Source organism: Sphaerodactylus townsendi, linkage group LG04 (genome assembly GCF_021028975.2).
Source record: "Sphaerodactylus townsendi isolate TG3544 linkage group LG04, MPM_Stown_v2.3, whole genome shotgun sequence".
Taxonomy (NCBI): Eukaryota; Metazoa; Chordata; class Lepidosauria; order Squamata; family Sphaerodactylidae; genus Sphaerodactylus; species Sphaerodactylus townsendi.
In genome coordinates, this window is record NC_059428.1 from 116,813,973 (window position 1) to 116,840,841 (window position 26,869).

The 26,869-nt window shown below is 45.3% G+C and overlaps 1 protein-coding gene across 1 annotated transcript; it reads left to right on the forward strand.

Moving 5' to 3' along the window:
• Positions 1-16,608: 16,608 nt before the first annotated feature.
• SLITRK6 (SLIT and NTRK like family member 6) lies at positions 16,609-26,852 on the forward strand. The gene is made up of 2 exons (XM_048494506.1): positions 16,609-17,443; positions 21,937-26,852. The coding sequence occupies exon 2, from the start codon at positions 21,947-21,949 to the stop codon at positions 24,488-24,490; it is 2,544 nt and encodes an 847-aa protein (XP_048350463.1). The 5' UTR covers positions 16,609-17,443; positions 21,937-21,946; the 3' UTR covers positions 24,491-26,852.
• The last annotated feature ends 17 nt before the right edge of the window (positions 26,853-26,869 follow it).

Below are 26,869 nucleotides of genomic sequence, written 5' to 3' on the forward strand. Positions count from 1 at the left end.
ACCACATTTGGGTTGCCTTGTTATATATCAGGACTTGATGGGGACATGTTCACCTACTTCAGGGTATAGGGAAGAGATTTCTGATAGATTGGAAGATCTATAACTTTTAGCAATTTTCTCCTTTAAAAACATCCCCCACCCTCCCAATTAGCTGGTGAATCCTTGCTACATGTTGGATTAGTAGGCAGAGGCTTATCTAGGGAAAATGGAGCCCATGGCAAAACCTGAGTTTTCTGCCACACCCCCCCCCCGTGTTTCCCTTCACCCTCCTTATATCCTCTTCCTCCCATCTCTTTGTGCCACCACCCCCTTCAATCCCTGCCCTGTCCCCTTTCACTCCCTGTGGGCCTGGCCGGCCTGCCCCTCCACAGCTGCTCCTGGTAGGGCCTGCTCTGGTGGAGTCAGCATTGCCGGACCCTCTGTCTCCCTGGGGGGCTTTGCATGCCTCCTCAGTGGGGGTCCTATCTGTGGGGAGGAAGGCAGTGGCCAGGAGGAGCAGGAGGAGCAGCAGTGTTGGGGCAGGGCCAGCAGTGCAGGGGTGGTGCTGGTGGGGCAGGAGCAGTGCTAGCGGGGCATCCGGCTTGGACTGACCATCTTGGTGCACCTTTTCAGCTCTGGCAGTGGTGCCCGGAGTTCCAGCACCAGCCAGCTCATTGATAATGAGATGTGTGATGTCATGGGCCACCAGAAGGGAGAGGGCTGGCCCAAGGTGCCCAGCCCTGCCCACCCGCACAACCCAGGCCCAATGGGAGCTGAGGGGTGGCACCCCTGCCAAAGAATTGACCTTGTAGGGGGCGATTTTCCTCCCACATGTGACTGAATGGTCTGTGCCCGGGGACATGTGACTCCATGTGTTCTCGTGGCCGTTATGCCACTGTGAGTAGGTTCCCTTTGTTCCATTCCTTTATGGCTTTAGAAGTTTGTTCCATTGTTGTAACATCCCATTAGTTTGAATCTACTAGAAGGCTTTTCCCCCTTCTCTCTTGCATGTATATATCTTGGCAGGGCTAGAGGCACAAGTCCTTGGGCAACAGCCAAAGGGCTGACAGTCCATAACTGAGACCTAAATAGTTAGCTTGGCAGACATAGCCCAGCCCAGATTTGCCTATGTTTGTCAATTTATTTATTTAGTTAGTAATTTGGAACTTTTTTCCTATTTGTAAGTTACTTTGGTCACCAAGGCAGCTTCATGCCTGAAAACTGAAACTTGGATTTCCTGGGTACCATTCCAATGCTCCAACCACTGTACGACACTGGTTCTTACACAGTTATCTTATCCTGGAACACCAGGATCAGCCTGCAGTTATAATTTATTTTTTAAAGAAAGAAATAAAGCATTGTGGCAGGTAACTATTATAAAACAAAACTCAACTTGCTAAGTAGGCAAGAGGCCAACTCTTCCCATTTGGAGATGCCTCCAGTTATAGTAGGAACAGACTTGCTATGCCACTGCTCCAGGGCTTGGAATAAGCAGCTCATTCCTGGCTTTGATAACAAATTGAATATTTACAAATTGAATATTTTCAGAAGAAGAGTTGATTGTTTTGATAACATAATGAATATTTTTAGAAGAGTTTATTTTTATGTTCCACTTTTCCCAACCTTTAAGGAGTCTCAAATTGACTTACAACCACCTGCCCTTCTTCTCCCTACAACAGGTACCTGGTGAGTTAGGTGGAGTTGATAGGGTTCTGAGGAAAGTGTGACTAGCCCAATGTCACCCAACAGGCTTCATGTGCAGGAGCAGAGAAACAAATTCAGTTCACCAGATTAGACTCCACCACTCTTAGGCCGTTTCCGCACGGCAGCGGAAACGGCTGGGTCGGCGCTTCTCGCGCCGACCCGAAGACGCTGGGGCCGTCCGCACGGATGGTCCCGGGAAGAGGCGGGCAGCCGGCGCCGCGGAGCCGGGTGTCAAGATTAGTCCTGGGCCTACGGCGCTGCCGAGGCCTGGGGACACGCTTCCTGGCCCTGCGCGCCTGCTCAAGTGGCGCAGGGTAGGGTCCCCAGGCCTCGGCGACTTCCGCCGGAGGCCCGGGACAAGGTGTGAGTGCCGGTGGGGGAGGCGGCATGAAGCCGCTGCCATTCGCTTGGCAGCGGCTTCATGCCGGGCGCTTTCCCCAAAAAGAGCGCTGGGAAGTGCTCTGGGAAACGCCGGCTTCAGGTCGGCCGGAAGGCGCGAGGGCGGCACGGCTGCGTTGCAGCTGCGCCCCCCGTGCGAATGGCGGCCTGGAGACGGTGTTTTTACCGTCTCCAGGCCGCCATGATTTGCCCGTGCGGAAACGGCCCTGATCACTATATCTATTTAAAGGTAAGTTGCCACCCTGCATAACAGCATTTTTATGTCTAACATTATCTTAAAGGAACATTGGACAATGGTTGACAACACTCGGTAAATAGGTAGTCAACTAACAATGTTTGATTATTAAATTGATTGGTTCACTCACTCTATTTATATTTATTCCACTAGCATTCCATGTGCATTCATAGTTCCACCAGATTTCCAAAATGTTAATATTCCGCAAGGTTATGTAGTTGCAAACTTAATGTGGTTGAAACCTTGACTCACCAACTCTTGCACTGTACCAGATTTGATAACATCAGATCTAAATATACCAACTTACATTTTTTTCTTTCAATCTGGGCTGCCTGATCTGACTGGGTTATCTCTATTGTTAAACAACTTGGACCCCGGTCGTTGTGAAGAGATCGCCAATTTCATTGCGGAGATAGTTGAGAGTTCCCAGTAGAACGTATTTGTTGTGCTCCCCGTGGGGCCTTTTATCTATCATGTATTCATGCAATTGTTCCCGATTTATGTAACTCTTTCTGACTATGCCAATAAAGGCTTATGTATGTATATGTAAAATGTTAATATGTATTCAAATTGCTATCCAGGCCATAATTCACTTCTTACCCCTCCAAAGCATCATTATCGCATGCACACACTTGAAGATGCCTTAAAACTGAATTAGATAAGCCTACTCTAACTGGCAGCGGGGGAGAGGGGGTCTTATCTACTACCTGATCCCTTTAACTAGAGATGCCAGGAATTGAACCACAGACCCTCTTGTTTGCAAAGAAGATGCTCTAACACTGGGCCACAGGCTCTCCTGAGTTGCAGATTAAAGCATTTCTGTGAGTCATCATTGGAAAGGATGTTTTCTCCTCTAGTATCACCTTCCCTATGTTCCCTTTGTGCAGGTTGCTTTGATGAGCCTCACAGCTGCTTTGGTGAGGAACAGTGAGCAACTTACTATGTTGATTCAGTTATACATAAAAGATGAGCAACCATGCAGTATCTCAATTGCTTCAGACATGTTGGTTCTCGCTCCGTAGCAAGAATTATGTTTGTGCTAAATTTTGGCAAAGTTAAGGTGCTGTCTGTAGTGATTGATATCTGATGGATCATTCAGATGTCCATGCAAGTTACTACCTCAGGTAAACAAGTGGTGAATGTCTATATGCCAACCATATCTATGAGTGGTTTTGGAGCCAGATCTGTGCTGAGTTTGGAGATGTTTGTGTTGGGTTTCAAGACTGGCACGTTCAATGTCTCCTGTAAGCCACGTTGCCATGCAGACACCATGTTGAAGTTGTGCAGGTTGGGTTGCTGCCCAGCAGCGGAAGCTCTCACTGGCAATTCAGTTCCACTCAGCCAGTGCAAGCTTCTGTTTAGAGTTAAGGAAGTGCTAGAGGGACTATTGGCCACATTTGATTTTGAGATGTGTGAGCCCTCTAAATTTGATTGGAAAGGAGGTTAGATAAACTTCATTTTTTCTCCCAAAAAACTTTGTATTATTTCTACAAGTCCTGCGCTGCTCCTGATATCGCAAGAGGACCAAGAGCTTTCCCAGTTCTTCCTCTCAACCACTTCTGTGCATCAGTTATTGTGGACTGCTTGGTTTCATAGATGATGACTGATATGCACATGAATGTGAACCTGCCCTTACATTACAATTTTCAAATATACTTAATTCCACGTGGATAGAGTCGGGGTCACAGTGTTACATGTATTCCAAGTTATTGCAGTAACAAAATCTAACACTGGCCACAAAGAGATATGTTCTTTTTTTCCTTTCTTTTTTGCCCTTTAGTGAAATAATTTAAAAAATTAATGTTTCTTCCTCCTAATTTTAATTGCCTGAACAGGAAAAAAAAGATCAATGCAATAATCTAACATTCTAACTGATTACCTTCAGACAATTTCCTATACTCAGGACCAACAAAAAAACTTCAATTTCAAACTCAAGACTGTTTGATTTAAATTAGACCTCTGTAAAACATTATTGTAGTTTAAGGTTACTTGGCGATATATCCAAATATGTGAGGGGGCGTGGGGCAGTAAAGTGGGTAAAATAATTGATGACTTTTTTTTTCCTTTATAAGAGAAAAGTGTAGTAGAAAAATACCTAACAACACAGAGTAACAACTGCGACAACAATGTAGCTTGTTTTACAGTAAAATATAGAGAATGTGCCTTTCTTTATGATGGAGCTGTAGAGCAGTGACATAATACCCCTAGTCCCATTGGGAAATAAGCAAGCCTGACAGTTCTGGATGTTCTTAGTGAATTGTTGGAGATTGCTAAGATAAATTATAGAAAAAATAGAGCTGAAGGTCACCACAGAAGTCTTCTAGTCTCCTCTTCCAAGAAAAGAAACTTTTGCAGAAGCACAGCCAGTGGCAGATATTTTATCTTTTCCATCAAACAGCTTCTACCATGTTCTTGCTAACAGTTTCCCAATATTTGTCCTACCTCTTTTATTTTCTTGCTATTTTACATGAGGATACTCTATCACTGTCTATGAACAACAGTTGTTCTCATGCTTTATATGGCAGTAGTTTAAGTATTTGAAGAATACCTTTTTCCCCAACCAAGGTTTTAGAGAAATGGTCGCTGGATGAAGTTCCGATTTTTGTAGGGTGAGTTGGCACCTAGTCCTTCCGCTGTGCACTAGGCCAACAATATAAAAGAGCAAAAACTGTCCCTATGCAGCCATAGTTGCAGCTGCTCTTTCCTAAATTGACAAGTGAGCATGGTGGCTGAAGAGTATAGGAACTTTCAATGTAAATGGTTGAGCATCCCAGTGCTCCCAGACTACACATTGCTGATAGGGGCTATTTTGTCAGCTGTAGAGCCAGTTCCCCTTAGCTCTTGATTCCCCAGATATTGGAGACCTGAAATTTGACAGGTGGACTGAAAGGGCCTGGATTCTAGACCCACCAGATTCTAGACCAGGGGTAGGGAACCTGCGGCTCTCCAGATGTTCAGGAACTACAATTCCGATCAGGCTGATGGGAATTGTAGCTCCTGAACATCTGGAGAGCCGCAAATTCCCTACCCTTGTTCTAGACCCACCAGAAAAAATTCAGAATCAGCAGTGTGAGTGAACCGTTGAGCTCTTGGAAACAGCCTCCCCCTTTTCTTTGTTTTTCTTCTTGCTAGTCTTTCTCTTCCTTTCTTATCTTTTCCTTTTTTAAAAAAAATCTTATTTTTACTGCTAAGTTTGTTTAAGTCTACTTATTTTTTAAAACTTTCCCCCCTGTGATTATTTGTTGGTAAAATAAAGATTATTGGGGGCGGGGGGCGGGGTGTGTGGACAAGTATACTGCTATGCTCAAGGGGCACCTGCATGATAGAGCTTACTTCCACTAGAGAAATCATCAAACTGTTATGAGAATTAATCTCAGAAATGTCCTGCTAATGCTGATTTTTTTCCTGAGACCTCATTCAGACCTGAGTGGTTATATCTGTAACTTGAGAGTAACCACTGGTAGACTCATGGCCAAGTGAAAATCCTATGGAAGCATCAGTCCTATAAACCAATGCTTCTGTTGTCTGTCTTACATATTTTATCTATCTAGTAGGGGTTTAGCTACAGAATATGGCAGCCGGGGCTAGAAGAAAAATTGTGCCCACCCCCCCAAACTCTACAGCCTCAGCAGAAGTAAGAAATGAAAGAAAGAAAGAAAGAAAGAAAGAAAGAAAGAAAGAAAGAAAGAAAGAAAGAAAGAAAGAAAGAAAGAAAGAAAGAAAGAAAGAAAGAAAGAAAGAAAGAAAGAAAGAATTGAGGGAAGAAAGAGCGAGAGAATTAATGGAGGAAAGCATGAAAAAGAATGGAAGAAGGAAGAGAAAGAGAAAGGAAGAGAAAGAATGAAGAAAGAGAAAAATGTAGGAAAGGAAAAGAAAGGTAGTTGAATTACCTGCACACCTCACCTGCACTGCCAACAGCACCAGCACCCTCAATGACCTGCTTTCCAGCTGCTCACAGCCACTCTTCATACCAAGCCCCTGTGGCCACTCCCACCTGAAGGTGGTGCTGCCTGACCTGCCTGGTGAAGTGCCAGCTCTCTCCATCACCAGGGCAACCTATGGGACATTCAGGAAGGTCACAGTCATCAATAGGCAGAGGGTGCCTGCACCCCTGGGCCACTTGGAAAGCACAATCAGAGGCATGGTCCAGAGCCCTGAAGCAGGAGAGCCTTAACCTGGCCAGCCCTGCTTTCCTGGGTCTCTCTGGTAGGAGGCAGAGGCACCAGCTCTTTGCTTGCTCCTGGGGCCAGGAGAGAGGGGTTGCCAAATCTGCACCCCATGTGACCTTCTCAAGTTGCACTCGGGGCTTGAGCCCCCTTGGGCCCCCTCTCATGATGCCTATGTTGTCTGTATGTTGCTACCTGTAGTAGAGGTACCCAAGAGAGGCAGCAAACTTTACAATGCTATCACAAGTAGTGACACAGGTTGTCCATAACTGTGCAAAATATAGTGGCCAATATAGTTGCTTTGTATATATAGGCTTTGAAGGGAGGCAGCTGTTGACAAAATCGGCCTCTTCATAAGGTCTCCTTAGGACATAAACTTCATATGATCTCCCTCAGGATAAAAGCGCATGTTCCTTGACTAGGTATAGACCAGGTATAGACCAGACATCTATACCTGGCCCTATTTGCCAAAGACACTTCTGATCTTTCCATTCCATTTTATTTTATTCCATAGACTGACTTCTCATCCCAAATACATGCATTAATGGTCCATATTCTGATATCCTAAAGTCTGCCCATTACTATTTTGTCTGCTTTTGTGTAATTTTAAATCCTGAAAAGTCTTGTTGACGTTTTTTATAAGAAAACAAAACAGAAAGTTAAAAAGAAATAGACCTTGCCTGAGAAATTGAAGAGTTTTGTTCAGCCTCATGTCCACAGTAACAGTTTTCAAAAGGTTATGGGGTGGCGGGAATAAGAGCTAACCCACTTTTCTTGAGGATGCAGTTACTTTACTGTGTATTTCTTCAAGTCCTGACTTCTTACACAAACACCATCCCTTCGGGTGCTGGCAAATCTGCTTCCCGACAGGATGAGGGTGGAACATCAAATTAATTTGAAGTGCCAGTTTGGGCACTTCTTATGCTTTTTTTTCCTACTGAATTTCATCTTGAGGGAATAAAATAATGAATTGAAAGGTCTCACTTCCAGCATAGGGGAAGAACTCTGATAATAGTATTTTGCAGGAAATCAGAATGACTCCTTGAACTGCCTTGCTAAACAATTGTTTTGGTTTTTGTAGTGTTGCATTTCCCAGAGATCATATATGTGTTTTACTCAAAAGGGTTTTATTATTATTCTTAATACAGCTACTGGCCATTGGTCCTCATGACTGACAGTGGTTAAGAGCAGTAGACTCTAATCTGGAGAACCAAGTTTGATTCCCAACTCCTCCACATGAAGTTCTCTCAGAACCCTCTCAAGTACCTCACAAGGAGTCTGTTGTGGGGAGGGAAAGGGAAGGCAATTGTAAACCTCAATGAGACTTCTTAAGGTACAGAAAATCAGGGTATACAAACTAAAACAAAGTATAGCCTGTTTTGCCCACTGAGTTAGAAGAGTGAAACTCTGCTTAAAACTGCATTATTAAGCTTCAGTCCTGTGCAAATTATCCAGGAGTAAGCCCCAGTGAACACAGCGAACCTTTAACTAGACAAGCATAGGACTGTGTTCTTTGATCAATCCAGGGCTTTAACTCTTCAAAAACTCTTGACAGGGCTTTAACTCTTGAAAAATATTTTCTTTTATCCTTTAATATCAGAATAAAAATAATTATGGGATATATTAGTAGGTTGGGAAGGTAGCATCACTACTGATCTGTGCTTGCTTGATTTTTATGTCAGGTGTGACAGACTGCAGGGAAATGTTCATTTTTAAAAGTGACGTTCTAGTTGTGTTTACACTCAGAATGAGGCATAGAGGCCTAGGAATAGAGAAGCCATCAGATTGGCTGTGGCATTCTGCTCTCTGCTTGGCCTACTGCCTAGATGATGCAGAGTAGGGAGAATATTAACTCCCAAACTGAACAATCTGAGAGGCTTTTGGTTTTTGGCATTCCTGCTGTTAACAGCTTTCTGCCTACACTGTGTTACAAAGCATAACAACTTTGAGGAGGAGGAGTTAGTCAAAGAGTGGGACTACCACTGTTCTCAACCTAAGAGCTGTGTGAAAGCAAACTGGTGGAGAGTTTTATTGGAAGGTCAAGCTGAAGGCCCATATAAACCAGGGAGGAATATCTTCCAGTGAGGAAAGGATTCCTATATGCCATGGGGTTTTGCTCAGAGTTTCCTCAGTAGATAGTTTATGTTTTATTTCAGGGTTTTCTAATGGAGAGGGCTAAGTGTGAGGGTACTGAGTCTATGTACCAAGCCAGTGTTAGAACCCTGGGTGAAAGAGAACAAGCCCTTAGCCAAAATATATTGAAGTCAAAAGCGAACTGTACAAACTGTGAAACATCTTAGAAACCATATAACATCTAAGCTGAACTGTAATTAGGAACTGAAACTGAACGAGTATTTTTAAGACTATGCTGTGCCAACATCTAAATACAGATACTTTGCCAAGCTCTTGTAAATATATGTTTATCCTGCCTTATTTGCCTCATCCATTCTTTTCTCCAAGTTATTCACATCTCATTCCCATCTCCTATTTTGTTAAATAAATCTTTTATTCTGTTTAAGTTACCTCCACTTCAGTTGTGTTATTTGTTGTACCTGGAGCAGCAGTGGCATAGTGGTTACAGGCAGGTGCATTCTAATCTGGAGGAACCAGGTTTGATTCCCTGCTCTGCCACTTGAGCTGTAGAGGCTTATCTGGGAAATTCAGATTAGCCTGTGTACTCCACACAGGCCAGCTGGGTGACCTAGGGCTAGTCACAGTTCTTTGGAGCTCTCTCAGCCCCACCCACCTCACAGGGTGTTTGTTGTGATGCTGTGGGAACCCACCCCCAAACAGCATCACTTTCAATGGTGTTTAAACTAGGGAGCCCCAGATTCTCTTTTTTAATCCACCTTAAAGGGAGAATCTGGAGTCCCCAGTTAAAACAACATTGAAAGTGATGCTTTTTGGGGGTGGATTATCCCCCACCCTGAAGCAGCATCACTTTCAATGTTTAAACTGGGGGCCTCAGATCCTCCCTTTAAATCCATGCCGAAGGGGGTGGATTTAAAAGGAGAATCTGGGAAAATTTGGGAGGTGCCTGCTGTCAGGAGTGCAAGTGTTAATCTAGCAGCACCAAACTTTCAGAGTATCTTTAGGAGACTCTCCTGATGATACCACCCAGGTTTGGTGATGTTTGGTTCAAGGGGTCCAAAGTTACGGACCCTCAAAAGTGTAGCCCCCATCTCCTGTTAGCTCCCATTGGAAACAATGGGGGATGGGGCACCCCTTTTGGGAGTCTATAATTTTGGATCCCCTTAACCAAACTTCTTCAAAACTGGGTGGTATCATCAGGAGAGTCTCCCAAAAACTCCTCTGAAAGAGCTGAAATACAGCTAGCTCTAAAAGCTGTAGCCTTCCTACTAGGCCAAAACTGAAAAACACTTTAAAAAAACCCACAAACGGGGGGCAGAACTTCGGACATGTAATGTAAAGTGACGGTCAGTCAGAAAGGACCAACAGAACGTTGGAACAGTATTTCGCTTGTTACACACTAACTACCATCAGGACAATTGGATGCGAGTTGTTGCCCTTTGCAGAGTATGCTTATAATAATGCGATTCATAGCAGCACCAAGAAAACCCCGTTTGAAATTGTCTCTGGTCGGTCCTTCCCCCCCCTGCCCCAACTGCCTACGGATGCATTACAGCCTCCGGAATTTAATCAATGGATTTCTTCTCTAGCGGAGGGCTGGAAAACGGTGCAGTCCTCCCTAGTACTAAAGTTTTCCAAAGAGTCGCATAAAAGTTTGTAAGGCTGAGACAAACATCGCTCAGAGTTTCCCTTACGTGTTGGGGCATGGGTTTATTTATCGACCAAGAATCTTAGAGATGTACCAGAATGGACTTGCAACGCAGAACCGACAAAGTTAAGGCTCTCCAAGAGCAAAACGTACTAGCCTTAGCCTGCCAACAAGCCGAGAATGAAAAGTTGGAACGTGAAAGAGTTGCTTTGCATGCTCACCAGGATGTACTGGCGCGCAAAGAGAGAGAGCTAGCGGAACTGGAACGGGAACGGGAACTACGGAGGCAACAAACTACAATGGCTAGAGCCCCAGTTCGTCTTGAAAATCTCGAATCCCGCGGTACACTGCCATGTTCCTCTCCAAGTCGAAGGCTACAAGCGGGACGGGGCCAGCTCCAGCTGTCAACTGCCACCCGGCACCGCAACCACCTCTGTTACAGCCTCGAATTCCCATTCATCAGGGCCCAGCTCCGATGCAACCGCCACCGCCACAGATGCCGAGAGCTGCCGGGAGAGGCTTCTACAGACCCCCTATCCCCGCCCGCTTTGATGGGACAGCTTCAAAGCTCCCTTATTTCATTTTGCAGCTGGATGCCCACATGCAAGATTTTGATTACTTGTATCACAATATCTTTGAACGTGGGGAAAAAAGTGTCTGAGACATTGGGTCAGTACTGGATGGGGTAGCTGCTGAGTGGTTCGTGTCTCTGTATGAGCTACAGGGCGATGACACCCGCACCGTGGCGGCCTTTCTGCAAGCGCTGCGCCTACGGTTTCAAGATCCGGATGCTGAGAACAATGCCATACAAATAGTGAAAACCATCCAACAGGGCAACCGCTCGGAATCTCGCGGAATTTGCTGCGTGCAATTTAGGTCTGTAAGGGCGCTGTAGCGCAAACTTCCTACCTGACTGGCCTTCCGGAAGCGCGCTGTGAAATGTGAATATTTCTTCCGAAGCTAATGGATATAAAACTTAGCTGAATAACAGTGCTCCCTCATTCGAATCCATGCAGGAGACCGTTGTTGAATGGATCGAACTCAGGACTCAAACAAGGGTAAGCCGCCCATTTTACCTGCTACTCGCATGAGAGTGTGTCGCCCTCGTTCCAAAACTCCGCAGAACCACACCGGCACCTCTCCCAGTCGGTAGAAACCAAGCCTCCCCATTACAACTGAAACCACGACCGAGCGCCGGATGCCGCCTTTGGATTTGTGTCTTTATTGTGGGGGACCGGGTCACCTTGCCGCAAACTGCCCAAAGAAGCAAAAGTCTCCCGCTCCGGCCCCGCACACCTCCATCGCCAAGCCCCCGCGCAAATCGGGGACGTCACCTCGTGGAATGAGTAAAGCCGCTTTCGAGGAGGATGGGGAGGAGGAGGATGACCCGGCCGTCTGCCTTTCAACTGCGCCGGTGGAAGTTGGACCCTCTCCTGATGCGGTGAGTGAAGGCAGTGCTCCCATTACCATTCTGACAACTTTAGCCAACCCTGCTAAACATACGCGCATTTTAGCTTCTGCACTTGTAGACTCGGGTTGTTCCCACTGCCTCATAAAGCCACAAGTGGCTGAAGAACTTGGTTTAGACCGTGTTCCCTTTGCAAACATTCCCGCTCTTGCCCGGTTTTTTTTCCGCCAAGCTCGTGCTTCGCTGTTCCTAAGCCTTCTGTGGCATCCTCTGCCTTGGCCAACTGTTCCTCCCAACGCTCTCTCGCTGGCGGTGGGTCTGGATCCGGATCCGGATCAAGTTCCACATCAGGAGGAGCTACCTCAATCCCCCCTTCTGCTCCACGGAACGCTGCTCCAAGTTCCGCGGCTCCGGGCTCTGGGAACGTGATCCGGGTTCGATAGCCTTAATCTATCAAGGCTGGTTCCCCAGCCCCCCCCCGAAAGCTGGTGCCGACGTGGGCGCCTGCAGGCAACTGTTTGGGACGGCTCCAGTACTGTTGCCACTGCTGTTCCATCGGAAGATCATCGAAGTACCTGTCCAGGAACTTCTCGATGGACTCCTGAGTGTCGCCATGTATGGTTGACAATCCCAGCTCTTCAGGAACAGGTTGCATCGGCGGTTTGTAATCCACACGGTGTCGGGTAGAAACAAACTTATCCACAGGGGCCCGATCCATGGACAACGCGGCCCTCTCCACCCCCCTCAAAATGTCCGCGAAACAGTTACGATGGGCGGATTTCTTTTCCAAGGTTCTCCTTTCACGGTTCATTTTTTTTCCCCTGGGAAAAGCAACAAGTTGGCAGATGCGCCTGTCTCAGGTCTCCCTGGGGAAGGGGATGCTTGCCGGCTTGGGCTATCCCACGCACCATTCCTCACCTCCCTCCCACCATTGGGGTTTGGCTGTCACACCATCCTTAAAGCCTCCACCTCTCCTCCACCGGACTCCGGACATCGCCTCCCTTCCTTCCCGACTACTTTCCGTGGGAGGTATGGGACTACAGGATCTGCCTGCGGAGGAATTTGACTCGCAGCTACGGTTAGAGAATGGCGTTTGGAAAAGGGGGGGGTGTTGGTACGTTCCGCCTCCCATACGGAAGCAGGTTCTCGCGACGTGTCATGATGCTAGCAAGCTGGAGCTACTTTGGGTTCCTAAAAAGACTTTGCATTTTGGCACGTCGTCAGTTTTGGTGGCGCTCAATGCGCAAAGACATTGAAACTTATATCAAGGGGTGTTCAGTCTGTGCTGAAGCCAAATCAATACCCGGAAAGCCCCATGGGTTGCTGCAACCCCTCCCCGTTGCATCTCGTCCCTGGCAGGTCATTTCAATGGATTTCATCACAGACCTGCCAGAAAGCCATGGCAATACAGTTCTGTGGGTGGTGGTGGATCTTTTTTTTTTTTTCCAAACAGGCGCATTTCGTTCCTCTTGCACCTTACTCATCTCCATCCAAAGCTCCCTAAGTTACGGCCCGGTTGTTTATTCAACATATCTACCATCTGGGTATTCCTCTCCTGACAAGGTGGTATCCGGACCGCTGGGCCCCAATTCATTTCCAAGTTTTGAAGGCGCTTTGTTGGGAGCAACCCCGTGGTCGCTTCTACCACGCTCAAAGTGACGGATTCAGTCAGAAAAGGGACCTTCAACAGAACGTTGGAACAGTATTTACGTTGTTACACTAACTACCATCAGGACAATTGGTGCGAGTTGCTCCCTTTGCAGAGTTATGCTTATAACGTAATGTGATTCACTTAGCACCCAAAGAAAACCCCTGCTTAGAAATTGTCTCTGGTTGGTCCTTCCCCCCCCCTGCCCCAACTGCCTACGGATGCATTACAGCCTCCGGAATTTAATCAATGGATTTCTTCTCTAGCGGAGGGCTGGAAAACGGTGCAGTCCTCCCTAGTACAAGCCCAAGAGTCGCAAAAAGCGCAAGCGGACAAACATCGCTCAGAGTTTCACGTGGTTATTGGGGCATGGGTTTAGTTTATCGTAATTCAAGAATCTTAGAGATGTACATATTGCCAAATGCCAAGCTACGGCAAGAAATTGTGGGGCTCTTTCAGATTACCAAAAAGTGATTAATGATGTTACTGCCACGTTTTAGAACTGCCTAACTCTTTAAGTAACATTCATCCCGCCTTTCATTCCACTTGCTTGCTCAAGGAGGCTCCCCGCTTCCGATGTCTGGCACGGCCCCCTCCAGGAGACACACCCCCGCCGGTTATAATTGATGGCCATAAGCATTACGAAATCGACGCTGTCCTGGACTCCCGTTTTTCCCGCAAACGTCTGCAATATTTGGTTTCCTGGGTCGGATATTCGTCCGGCCATAATCAATGGGTTTACGCGGAGGACATTGACGCCCCGTTGTTAATTACCACTTTCCATAAAGCCTTCCCTCATAAGCCAGGAGGGGAAGGGGTGGGGGCGCTCTTAGGGGAAGCAGAGTGTAAAGATGCCGGTTGAGTTCGCCTTTCTTGCTGCCGTCTGGCCTTGACAGAATTATTTCGGCCGGGCGAAAAGCCAGGTTCTGCCAAAGCAACCTTGTTAATACTGGGTCTTTGCTTGTGAAGTGTACTCAAAAGAGCGGCATATTCCGTTCCCATGAGAAGGTGGCTGGGTGGTAAGGGGGGGAACGTTTATAACCTGTAGTTTAGGCGGGAGCGGGCAGTCTTGTCATCCCGTGTGTGTGTGCTTTCTGAAGTGACTGAATAAACGGACTTTGTTTCAATGCCTTTTATTTCTGCTTCTTTCGGAATTCCTTACAGAGGGGAGGGTTGAACCCAGGAACCCCACGTTACCTACGTCCTTGCCTACAGTACAATATCTAGCCCTGAACTCATAGATCACATTTGCAACTTTAAAAAGCCATGCAAATATTCAAATTTATTATGATCCAGCAAATAGATAAGTCGTTAATAAATTCCTTATTATTTGCGTATGTAAGTGCAGAATTGCATGTATAATCGCATGAGTAACGCATGATTAACAAATCATAATCAGTGCTAGAGTTGCAAGTGCAAATAGAAATATTCAGAGCAGGTTTTTGCATTACAAGGGGTAGTATAGAAGATGTGGCTTCTGTCTATATCACCCTAGTTACTAGAGAGTTGATACTTAGTGGAAGGAGGGACCAATATGTCCTCCAGTGTAGCCCAGGGCTTCGTGTATTTCTTTGACAATCTGGGTTGAAGAAGAGCTCATTCAGCTTCCTGACCACTGTCCAACCTGCTGCTTAAGATCTTTCTTCTCAGTCCTACTCTCTGTATTCTTATCTACCAAAGTGAGATAGGTGCTTCTCAGTGGCAGCACTTTCTCAGTGGTGACACCTCTCCTACTTTCTTTTAAGTGCCAGACTAAAATGTTTCTGTTCACCCACTCTTCTAACTGAAGATTTTGTTCAGTTCAGTTCAGTTTTGTTAGATTTATATCCCACTCTCCCTACAAGTGGGCTCCGAGCAGCTAACAATTTAGCTATCTTGGTGCCTTTAAAAAAAATTAAAAAGTTATCTTGAGCCCCTTCCACACATGCAGAATAATGCACTTTCAATCGACTTTCAATGCACTTTGCAGCTGGATTTTACTGTGGGGAATAGCAAAATCCACTTGCAAACAATTGTGAAAGTGGATTGAAAGCGCATTATTCTGCATGTGCGGAAGGGGCCTTGGCCTGCTTTTTCTACCACTTTGATATTTTATGGCTTATTTTTATTCTCTAAAAAGTTGTTTTATGTTCTTGGTTATGCTGGCTTCTGGTTTTAGACATGCAGACGGTTTTATTTCTTTAGGTTAGCCTTTTCCCGGTTTACTGATTTCCTGTTCAAATTTGTTTTGTTTCTCCTTTTCAGCTGCTTTGAACAGTTGTTTTGAATGAGGGAGAAACCTGCATCTTGTCCTTGAATTTTATATCTCTGACAAGAGAAGGAACCAAAATGATTGATCCCTCCCCCTGCAAAGATAGACACATTACATGTTTAGCCCCTCCATGAGACCTTCAGTTCTTCTAATTCAGAATTGTCTGCTCTGACTGGCAGCATCTCCCCAGGGTCTCCGAAGGAAAAAGGCTCTTCCTTTTTCACTGGAGATGCTAGGGCCTGAACCCTCTATAGGTGGATCACATGCTCTCTCACTAAAGGGAGGCCTCAAGTGAGTACCTATATCTTTCATTTGCAATAACTGTGTGATCCAGCTGTAGTGTAGCTTGAATCCACTGTGTTGCTGCATATATTTTATCTGATCTATATCCCACTCTTTCCCTGCGAGCGCAGTCCGCCTTATCTTATCATTGTAAGGTACATAACCGGGGGTGCAGCAATGAGGGCAACTATTAGCCCCGATGCTTTTTTCTGTAAGAACTAAGAGTTCTTCAATAATAGTTGTTTGCAAGGTTTCCTGACAGATCCACAAAACTGGGTATGCTGCATCGTCTAAATCAGAGAAGATAACTGCAAGGAAAATTAAAGAGCTGGTTATTGTTTAGCAGTAAGAATCTGTCCTCCTCCATGAAAGCAAGCCTATTATGCGAAAACTTGGAAGGCACTCAATTGGAAACCAAGATGATACTCTCTTTACAACGAAGGATGCTGGAAGATTGCTAGAGAATACATGGGGTGCTCACCCTGCTGACATACCCCCCTCCCCGTTTTTACTATGCTGCACAACATGAAGGCAATCTCACCCCCAAACACACACACACCCCACATACACACACTTGCTTCTATTTCTACTAGTCAAACTACCATCTAGAGGGCAGCACAGAAGAAATCCCTTAACACTTTGAGGAACCCTTTCATTCTTTTGGCAGGCTATTGGAATCAGATCCGTGCTTTGATTTGAGGAAGTGGAAGGGCGGGGGAGAGAAAGAGCCCCCCCCACCTGTCCAAGAACCTCTGGATTTGGGATATCTGTGACATCTTGGAGAGCCAGGCTGGAAAGGCAAACTGCCTCTGACTTAGAAAAGAGCTGTCCGCAAGGTCTCTCTTCCCAGACAAGAAGTCTATTATATCAGTCTTGCCAGCGACTGCAATTCACTTGCGACTGCTCCAGGTGTTTGTTGGGTGCTCTTCTCTTTCCAGGATTTTTTTAAAAAGTATATTGTTATCATTATTATTTTGGTGAAAGGAGGAGGTGAGCCAATTTGCGGCAGCAGCAGGAGGAGGCGGGGCTGAACCCTGCCAAGGTGGAGCCGCATCTGGCGTTGAAGACACTGGCAGCTTAAAGCGCGCAGATGGGGAAGGGCTGGGAAGCTTAAGCCGGAGCCAAGGAGGCTCCCGATTGACGCCGACCTCCCCAGCCTCTGGCGCTCGGGTGGAAAGGCAAGAACCAGCCGGGGAAAGTCTTCCCGGTTTCCAGGCAGCCCCCGTTTCTTGCAAAGAGCTCCGGCTCTTCTGGAGCGTCCCCAAGCGAGCCGAGCAGCTGCTTTCTCGACGGCTCCGCAGCGCTTCGAGCTCGCAAACGGTTAACGTCCATGCCCCGAGTCAGCCGAGCGGCGGAGGCTGCCGTGCATGCTAATTGAGCCGCACCGGGGGATCGCAGGATGGTGGCGCCGGCCGGCGCGCTCCCGCAGCCTTCTCGGTGAGCAGCAGCCCGGCCGGAGTCTTCGCCCCGATGGGGCTGCCCTGCTGCTCCTGAGCTCGGATCTGGCACTCACCCAGGGGGGCAACGGAAAGGGGCCGAGGCCGGGAGGGCGCCGCCGAACAAGGGAGCGGCTTGTCTTCCGAGGAGCAGCTGCCGGGAAAGGGGGCGTCGCGGAGGTCGCCGCTGGTGCAGGTAAGCGCGCTGTTGCGCACGGGCGGAGGACCTGGGTGGCTGGGCAACTAACTAGCTTATGGTGACTCCACCTAAGCAAGAGAGGGTCAAAAGAGATTTGCTTGCCTCTGCGCAACGTCCCTTGGCGCTTCTGGGTGGTTTCCCAGCCAAGGACTTACCGGGGACTTACCGGTTTCCCAGCCAAAGACTTACCGTGGGGTTAGCTGCTTAGTTTCTGAGATGTGGCTCGCCTGAGCTATCCAGAACAGGACACTCTTGCCCTGGGGTGTGGTTTATTTCCTTCCCCCATAACTGAAAGGAAAGGGTCTTGCATTTCTCCCGTTGCCGGTCTCCGCTCCTGCAGACCTTTTGCAGGGAAGAGTTGGGGCTCCGACGCCCTTGGCGCTTGGAAGAGGGGGCTCCCAAGAACGGCATCTGGGGCTTGAAAGAGTCGTGGGGGAGGGGGACCAAGGGACTGCATTCTTGGCTGGCCGTCCACGCCTGCGAAATCCGACAAAGGCAGGGTTCACACGCTTCCTTTCCAAACCGGAGGCTGCATCGGGATCGACTTTCTCGCAACTTGCAGCTTATTTGATTTGCAGCCCAGGCGAAGAAACTTTGCTTCGGGGCTGCTGGCTAGTTGCTGCTCTGTGAAAAGAGCAACATATTGGCCCGAACGAGGTAGACTCTTCTCATCCTCCCGCTTTCCAGCATACTCAAAATGGAATCATTTCTTGCAGGCACCTTTACCCAACTTTGATTCCAGGGATGGAAGTCAGTGGGGTCACGAGCAACATACCAACATAGCGTCATGGTCAGTTACAAGGGAGGGCAACTAGCAACTTGTGATATTGGGGGAATTAGAATCTTGAAAGGGTCATTTGGAATATTGTGGAGTTAACCGTGCCTGTAATGTGATCATAGCGCCATAGAGCTGTGTCTGGTAGGGTGTGCATTTTTTGAAGCAATATTGCCTGAACATCAGATTATCCTGGCTGTGATGTATCTCTTGTCCCTGGGAGGATCGAGAGGAGATGATTGATTAAAAAAAACTGTGGATTCTGGTCTTCTGCAACTGTGTTGGAGCTTCCAGCATCCTTCTGCAGAGAGAGGGAGAAAGACTGCGCGGATGAGAGATTGGCTCATTGCAGCACTTCCCGTGGAAAGTGTGTCAGTGATTAAAAGTGGGAATGCTTTCCAGTTGGCTAAAAATGCTTTTGAACTTTTTTCTTTTTTTTAAAGAGAAAGGGCCGGTCTTCTGTCTTCCCAAAAAAACTCACATCCCCCTCACTCTGGCTCGCTCCACAGCTATACACCAATGTGTCCTCCAATGCAACTTGCACTTTAACTGAGCGTGTGTTGATTTACTTCTCCTAATTGTGCCCAAGGACATCATAACGAGTAATTGGGAAGTGCTGTGTTTGCTTATGAGAAGAGCCATTAAGGAAAGATAAAGGCTGAATTAACGATCCAGCCTTTTCTCTGCAGACTGCAGTTTTATCTTCTTTTTTTCCTCCCTTCACCTTGGGTTATTGAAAATAACGTCTTGGGTATTAAAAGTAAACACGTTCTGCTCTGAGGGCTGGTATTTACCTAAGTGCCTTGGAAGTGTGGATCTGCATGCTAGGTCTTGCCCAGAAGTCTTCCGTAGAAAGATATGCCAGTTAAATGTAATCAGCTAGGGATTATAGCAATATAAGAGGCTCTTGAATCACCCCATGGTGATCCTTTCACGTCATCCAAAAGTTACATATAGGTTCATCCCTGACTGAAGAATTACCTTCACTCTTGTAGGCCAATTGCATTGATAAATAAGCCAAGGTGCTTGGTTTTAAGGCAGTTGTGTGTGTCATCACCTGATGTCTACAGTCTCAGGTCAAACACCTGTACACCAAAGCTGATCGCCATGGTGAATGTTAGTTTTCTACTAAAATCAGAGTTACCATCTCCAGAGTAATACCTTCATCCTATGCACATGTACTCTGAAGCAATGAGCTCAGTAGAACTTACTCCCAATTAAGTGTGCAAGGACTGAATCCTAGCTGTGCATGGAGTCATGCTTTGCCGTATAGCCGTACACTTCGCTGTAGCCGGACAGTCAAGACTGCAAATTCCAGGAGAATATGTTGAAAATCTCCTGATGGAATGGCATAAGTCTCTGAAATGTGTGAAAGGAAGCAAAACAGAACCATGCATGATCCTAATTCTGGAGTTGAGCACAGATGGTTTGAAGAAACAAAAGGACAATTAAACTTGCACCCTTCTGGTTGATTGCACGTTGAACTGTGTCTGAGCCAGCAGAGCTAACTAAGACAGCCATCCTTTAACCACTTCCAAAAGACTTGATCCACTGTCTTCCATAGTACTACCAGCCAAGTAACAGGACCCCCATAAGAAAGGGTCAACATGAAAAAGTATGTGCTTCCATGAAATATGTTTTGAATCCCCCTTCTCCACAGTGGGGATTCTTTCTTTGAAAATGTGGAGTTGTTTACTTTGCTAATAAATTGCAAACAGACAATGATGTCATGCGAAACACAGGAAAATACTACGCTATGACTTAATAAACATAACCACAGAATTTCTAGCCACAAATGAAACTGTGTAAAAGGCCCACTTTAGTGAAATAATAGAGGTTAGCAGCTAATTGGAAAGTCTCACTCATTGCTCATCAAATCTCATGGCTGAAACCAGATAATGCATATTTTCAATTATATTGACAATTTTAGTCATAAAAATGTAATAGTTTTATGCTAAATTTGTCTGGGAATGGAGTAAACACTTGGCTGAAAAATGTCTAAGTGGTTCAAATTAATATTCTATATAATGCCTGCCTAAATCTTTTGCGTACCTTATCTTACCTTAATTCCATTGTTAGTGGGCTGGATTTGCCTACCATGAATACGTATATATAAACCACTGAAGATGACATTGATAAAATAAGATTTAGTGGAATAAAAGGTGAGAGAATAGATATCTAGGAGAGGGGAAAAGTCAGGTGTACACCAAATATTTATGCCTGCCAGGTGAAATATTTTATATATTTGGGGCACTGGGTTGTACAAGAACAAGATTCAAGTCCAGTAACATCTTAAAGATCAACAAGATTTCAAGTATCTCTGGGAAGCTTATACCCTGAAAATCGTGTTGGTCTTGAAGGTCCTACTAGACTCAAATGTTGCTCTTCTAATGCAAACCAACACAACACTTGATATTATCTTCATGGCTTGTGCAAGAAATCTGTATCTAGAGCAGAAGCGCTTCACATGTTCAGTAATCAGCAAAATGGGATGCTGTATGAAGAACGGAAGCAAACAGCTAGTTCTTCATCCAAGAGGTACTTTGCAGTGGAGCCTGAGTGCGTCACCAGCTGCCCTGTTCTTGTTCAACATGTGACTGGCCACATGATCTCAGGCCCTGTCTGACACTACTTGCTGAGCACCACAGCTGCTGCAGCATGTGTCCTCCTCGTGCTGTTCCGGATCACATAGGAGGAGTTGACGGCACATCTCCTTCTTACATCAGCACTGTTACTTCCAAAGTCTGTAGCAATCAATGCAGACAGGAGGGTGTCACATTATCAAATTCCTCCTGCATAGACTATGCTTCTGACCCTACTGGCACATACTCCAGCCTCCTCAGCACACAATTGAACAGCTGCTAAACCAAGATTTAAAGAATCCCCAATACTTGTTTTGTTGGGAATCTCCATTGAGAAGTGACAGCATGCCTCTGAACACTCATCATAAGAATTCCAGCTAGATCCAAACCTTCATGTAGAAATAATTCTTCTTCTCCTTCTTCTCCCCCTCCTCCTTGTTCTGTATCCCACCAATATCGCTTCCTTACTCAAATGGTATTATTCGAAAAAGTTAAACTGTTTGACCATCAAAAAGATTGGCTTACCCTTTGATGTTCTTTGGTATTCAATTCTTCCACATATGTTCTTGGTACTTTCTTTCACATGTGTTTCTAGCACTGGGGGAAAAATGCAGATCACGTTTGTGTAGTCTATGCTGCAATCTCTTTCCTCTTAGATGTTGTTTAAGTGCTCGGGTTAAGGTCAATGCCAAGTCAATCTCTAAGGTTCCAAGGAACAAAAATGGCCAGTCTCTGAAGCCTGGGCTAGCATGCTTTTTACTGTCATGCATCTGGGACAATCACTAATTCTGTAAGGAAGAACAATAATAGCACCCAGGAAGGATATAGCTCCTTTTATCACTCACTTAAAATGTGAGTCTGAGAAATAGGTTGACACTGCAGGAGAACAGAACAGTTGCCCAGCATGGAGACAACATAGTGTGGTCCCAGAACCCCTTGACCCTCATGAACTAGGATTCCCTCTTTTGGAGCCTGGTTGCCCTGCATAGAGCACTGGTTGGCCCCATCTACCATGAAACATGTTCTGGTATGGTGCAGCTGAGCTGAAGTTTCAGTGACTGGTTTGGATGTAGAAGCATGCTGTTTTGCTTGTCTCAGCACTGATATAACTGTTCTTTAAAAATATTTTGCAGAAGCTGCTGGATGACCATGAAGCTCTGGATCGTTCTGTTCTGTTTGACGGGAATCGCCTGCGATATACTGCAATCTGAACTGCAATCTGAACTGGCTTTACCTTCAGCCATTGGCTCTTGTGAAATGTTGTGTTCATGTGAGGAAAAGGATGGCATCTTTATAATAAACTGTGAAGAAAGAGGCATCAAGGAGTTATCTCAAGTACAAGTTCCACCATCCCGGCCTTTCCACCTTAGTCTTCTAAACAATGGCTTGACCATGTTGCACCTGAATGATTTCTCCAGCTTTATCAATGCTCTCTCGCTTCACCTTGGATTTAATAATATTGTAGACATCGAACCTGGAGCTTTTAATGGGTTAAGCCACCTTAAACAACTTCATATCAATCACAACTCTATAGAGATACTGAAAGAGGATACATTTCATGGGCTGGAAAACTTGGAATTCCTGCAAGCGGACAACAATTTCATCACAATCATTGAACCGAGTGCCTTCAGCAAGCTCAACAGGCTTAAGGTGCTCATTTTAAATGATAATGCCATTGAGTTTCTCCCTCCAAACATATTCCGCTTTGTGCCATTAACTCACCTGGATCTACGAGGGAACCAGCTGCAGACTTTGCCCTATGTTGGCTTCTTAGAACATATTGGTAGAATTCTAGACCTTCAGCTGGAAGACAACAAATGGGTCTGTAATTGCGACCTCTTAGAGTTGAAGGTTTGGCTAGAAAACATGCCTCCCCAGTCTATCATAGGTGATGTTCTCTGCCACAGCCCTCCCATTCTGAAAGGTAACATTTTAAGCCGATTAAAAAAAGAATTGCTTTGCCCCGCACGCCCTACTAATGAGCTTGACTCTCCTTCAGGGTCGTTGCCCTTGGTGGTTACCACCTCAGTTAGTGAAAGTCACTTCTCTACCAAGGTAATACCTATTCTTAAAGCTCCCACCAAGGAATCCAGTTTAATCCTTTCTGCCACAAAGCCAGCTACTCTGCTTCCTGGGATCTATTGCCCTGTTCCCTGTCAATGTACCAACCACCTTCTCGCAGGGGTTTTAATGCAGTGTCAAGAACAGAACATTGAAAGCTTGTCAGATTTAGGACCTCCTCCTCCAAATCCTAAAAAGCTTATTCTATTAGGGAATATTATCCAGACCTTACTAAAATCAGACCTTGTGGATTATGGGAGTCTAGAAATTCTTCATTTGGGAAACAATCGCCTTGAAATCCTAGAAGAAAAATCCTTCCTAAATCTCACCAAGTTGCAAAAATTATATCTCAATGGCAATCATCTCACAAAGCTAAATCACAATTTGTTTTTGGGCCTGCAGCGACTTGAGTATTTGTATCTTGAATACAACGCCATCAAGGAGATTGCACCAGGGACATTTAATCCAATGCCTAAACTGAAAGTCCTCTGTTTAAACAATAACCTTCTTCAGACTTTGCCACCCCATATTTTTTCCGGAGTTCCTCTAACCAGGCTAAATCTGAAAACCAACCAATTTGTGCATTTGCCTGTAGGGAATGTCTTGGATGATCTGGATCTCCTGGTACAAATTGAGCTGGAAGACAACCCATGGGATTGTAGTTGCAACTCAGTTGGATTGCAGCAGTGGATTCAAAAGCTGAACAAAAATACAATGACGGGTGAAGTTTTCTGTACATCCCCAAGGCATCTTGCTAAAAAAGAACTGAGATCTCTGAACAGTGACATCTTATGTCCTGACTTAATAAACAGCCCACCCCTCCCAACCCATGCCAGTTTCATAATAGTTACCACAGCATCTACCACCACTAACACAGCGGGCACACTTCTGAGATCGCTGACAGATGCCGTCCCTCTCTCAGTTTTAATCCTGGGGCTCTTTGTTGTGTTGATAACCATCATTTTCTGTGCGGCAGGTATTGTCGTTCTTGTTTTACACCGGCGGAGAAGGTACAAGAAGAAGCAAGCAGATGAGCAGATGCGGGACAACAGCCCAGTGCAGCTTCAGTACAGCATGTATGGTCACAAGACAACCCACCACACCAGTGAACACCCAGCCACAACTTTGTATGAACAGCGCATGATCAGCCCCATGGTTCAAGTGTATCGAAGTCCATCCTTCAGTCCCAAATGTGCAGATCATCATAAGGAAGAGCAGAGGGAGAAGGACATGAACAATTCTAAACACCTCCGCAGGGGGCTTTTAGAAAAGGAACACTCCTCCTCCCTCACAGGGTCAAATGTCAAATTCAAAGCTACAGACCAATCACCGGAATTCCTTTCTTTCCAGGATGCGAGCACTTTGTACAGAAACATTCTTGAAAAGGAAAGAGAATTCCAGCAACTCGGGATAACGGAGTATCTACGTAAAAACATTGCCCAGCTACATCCTGATATGGAAGTCCGTTATCCAGGAGCTCATGAAGAGCTAAAACTGATGGAGACGCTCATGTACTCTAGGCCCAGAAAGGTTTTGTTAGAACAGACTAAAAATGAGTATTTTGAGCTCAAAGCCAACCTGCATGCTGAACCAGATTACCTGGAGGTTTTGGAACAGCAAACATAATTTTTAAAAACTTTGGAGGAGGGGAGGGATAAAAGCATAAACTCTTAATTCTATCGTAATTTGGAACTGTGTAAATAAAAGTGCCTTATAATAATGTGTAACCAATCAGAACTCTAAGCACAGCAGTAATCCTAGTGGGAAAAAAAGATAAACTCTCAGGGATAACTGTGTGAAGCCATGGGAAAGGTTGCCGGCAAAATGTCTCTCCCCTACATTAAATGTAAACTTTGTGTTACTGGACACTGAGAAAGTTCAGTCTGCCATATTCTTCTAGACCATGCATGGCAGTCCTTCATTACGTCCCTCAAAACAAAGATAAAACACTCTTCCCTTCTATACTCTTCTTTCTTCATTCCACTGCAAACTCTCTGTGCACCTCTTTACCTAGTTATACATGGTTGGTGTACAATTGGTTAGGATTAGGAATTAGTCCACATCTATTAACATTGTCTACAAATGCTAGATGACATTCCCACATCCTAAATAAAAGAGAATATATATGTTTTTAATTATATTTAATTGTCTGTATCTGGGGTTGCCAGTATTCAAGCATCTTATCTCTGGAAAATCATGGGTCAGAAAATCTTGTAAAAGAATACACGGATGGGGGAGGGGAGAGGTGTATCCACATTTTATCCAGCAATTTTAAAAGACATAAAACCTTTCTCTGCCTGGCAATTTTAGTCATATTTGGGACAATCTTTGGTATAATGCTGCTATTGACTCCTGTGCGCCATTGGTTTGATCCTTCAACGTGGGAAATTTGGGAAGCTACTGAGAATTTCTTGTAAATATGTTAGTAAAGCAATGAACTGGGAGATTTGTATTTATATTATCGACTTCTGTTTTGATTGTGTATACTCCAGAGAAAACATTAGTCCACCGTGGCCAGTAAATTTCTCGTGCGAACCAGACGAAAATACCCTAAGTAATGAGAAGTTATTTGTGCATTTGTAAATAATTTGCCAGGATTATGCAACAAATAGCACTTACCAGTGAAGAAAATGTTACATTTGCAATGTGACTGCCACAGAGACTTGCTATCAGCTACAAGTTCTCTGTGGAAACTCAGTTTGTAAATGTGTTAGGCTCCAATTTGGTTTGGGATTGTGTCATGTGGGAGAGAAGGGGTTCCTGACTCCTCTTTGAGCCAATATGGCACCAGAGTGGTCTTGTGGGCACTATTTGACTAGGTGGCCACTACATATGCAGTTCATCACTGCACATGTATCTGCCAACAAGAGCAATATCTCCTCCCAGAGCCATACTGGATTGGGAAAACTGCTTAGGGAGGAGGCAAGAGTCATTCTCCTTGTGTACCATGGTACCATTCTGAACTGGGGTAACATGCAGCTGAGAACTGAGTTCCCATTTGCCTGTAAGTCTCCATGGTTGTCACACATCAGACATAGGTGATAAGTCTGGTTTAAACATCACAGACATGTAAACTCTGCCCCCCCCCCAAAAAAAACCTCCCACAATTTCCTCATGGGTGATTCCATGTGACTAGTATCTGATGTGAATTAAGCATTAGCACACACCAGAGTTCTGTGACCAGGGGCTTTGTGCCAGGGACTCTGTTGAAAAATGATGAAATTCCAAACAGTAGAAAACACAATTTAAGGTATTTTGTTTTATTATTGGATTCCTGGCTGAGGGGGCAAATTACAATAGAGTTAAAAACATAACCAGTAACAGAAACTAATTGAAACCTCGTATTTAAAATCACCTCACATTTAATGGTGCACAGTTCATTCCAACCTGGCCTAAAAATCACTTCCATTTCCTATCCTAACCAGAATTTTTCTTAATTTATCAGGAGGGGGGAAAAGAGGGGGGGGGGTGCTAGTTGGTAGTGCACACAATACCCAACATTATGTTCAACTCTGGTCTTTGACACAGTTCAGTCTGCGAGCCCAGCCTGCATATTTGGAAGCAAGTTCCCTGAGAACTATTTTAAACCTAATGTGGCACCAAACCTGTGTTTACCACCAACTACAGGGAACTACAGTGAATTGCAGCTCTCAGATAGTGTAGCAGGCAGATGCATCGTTTTCAGATTCCTGTGCATTGGCCCTTTTGATGCACACATTAAAATGTTTGGGTATATTCTTAGTTAGCAGCCCTATAGATGTTCTGCAGAAAACAATGGGATGCATTTAGAAAAAGAAGGTACGGTTCAGGGTGGTGTGAATCACGGCAGCTTTATTTTACTACAAAGCCTAGTTAGATTTATATGAATTATTTATTCTGTACAGTTTGTAACTTTTTTTTTAGTTCACAATGATCATAATTATACTTCTCGGGTGCCTTTCAAGGAAATCAAAGAACTTCTCACTATAAATAAAGAGATGACAATAAAGGTTGTTCTTTTTTTAA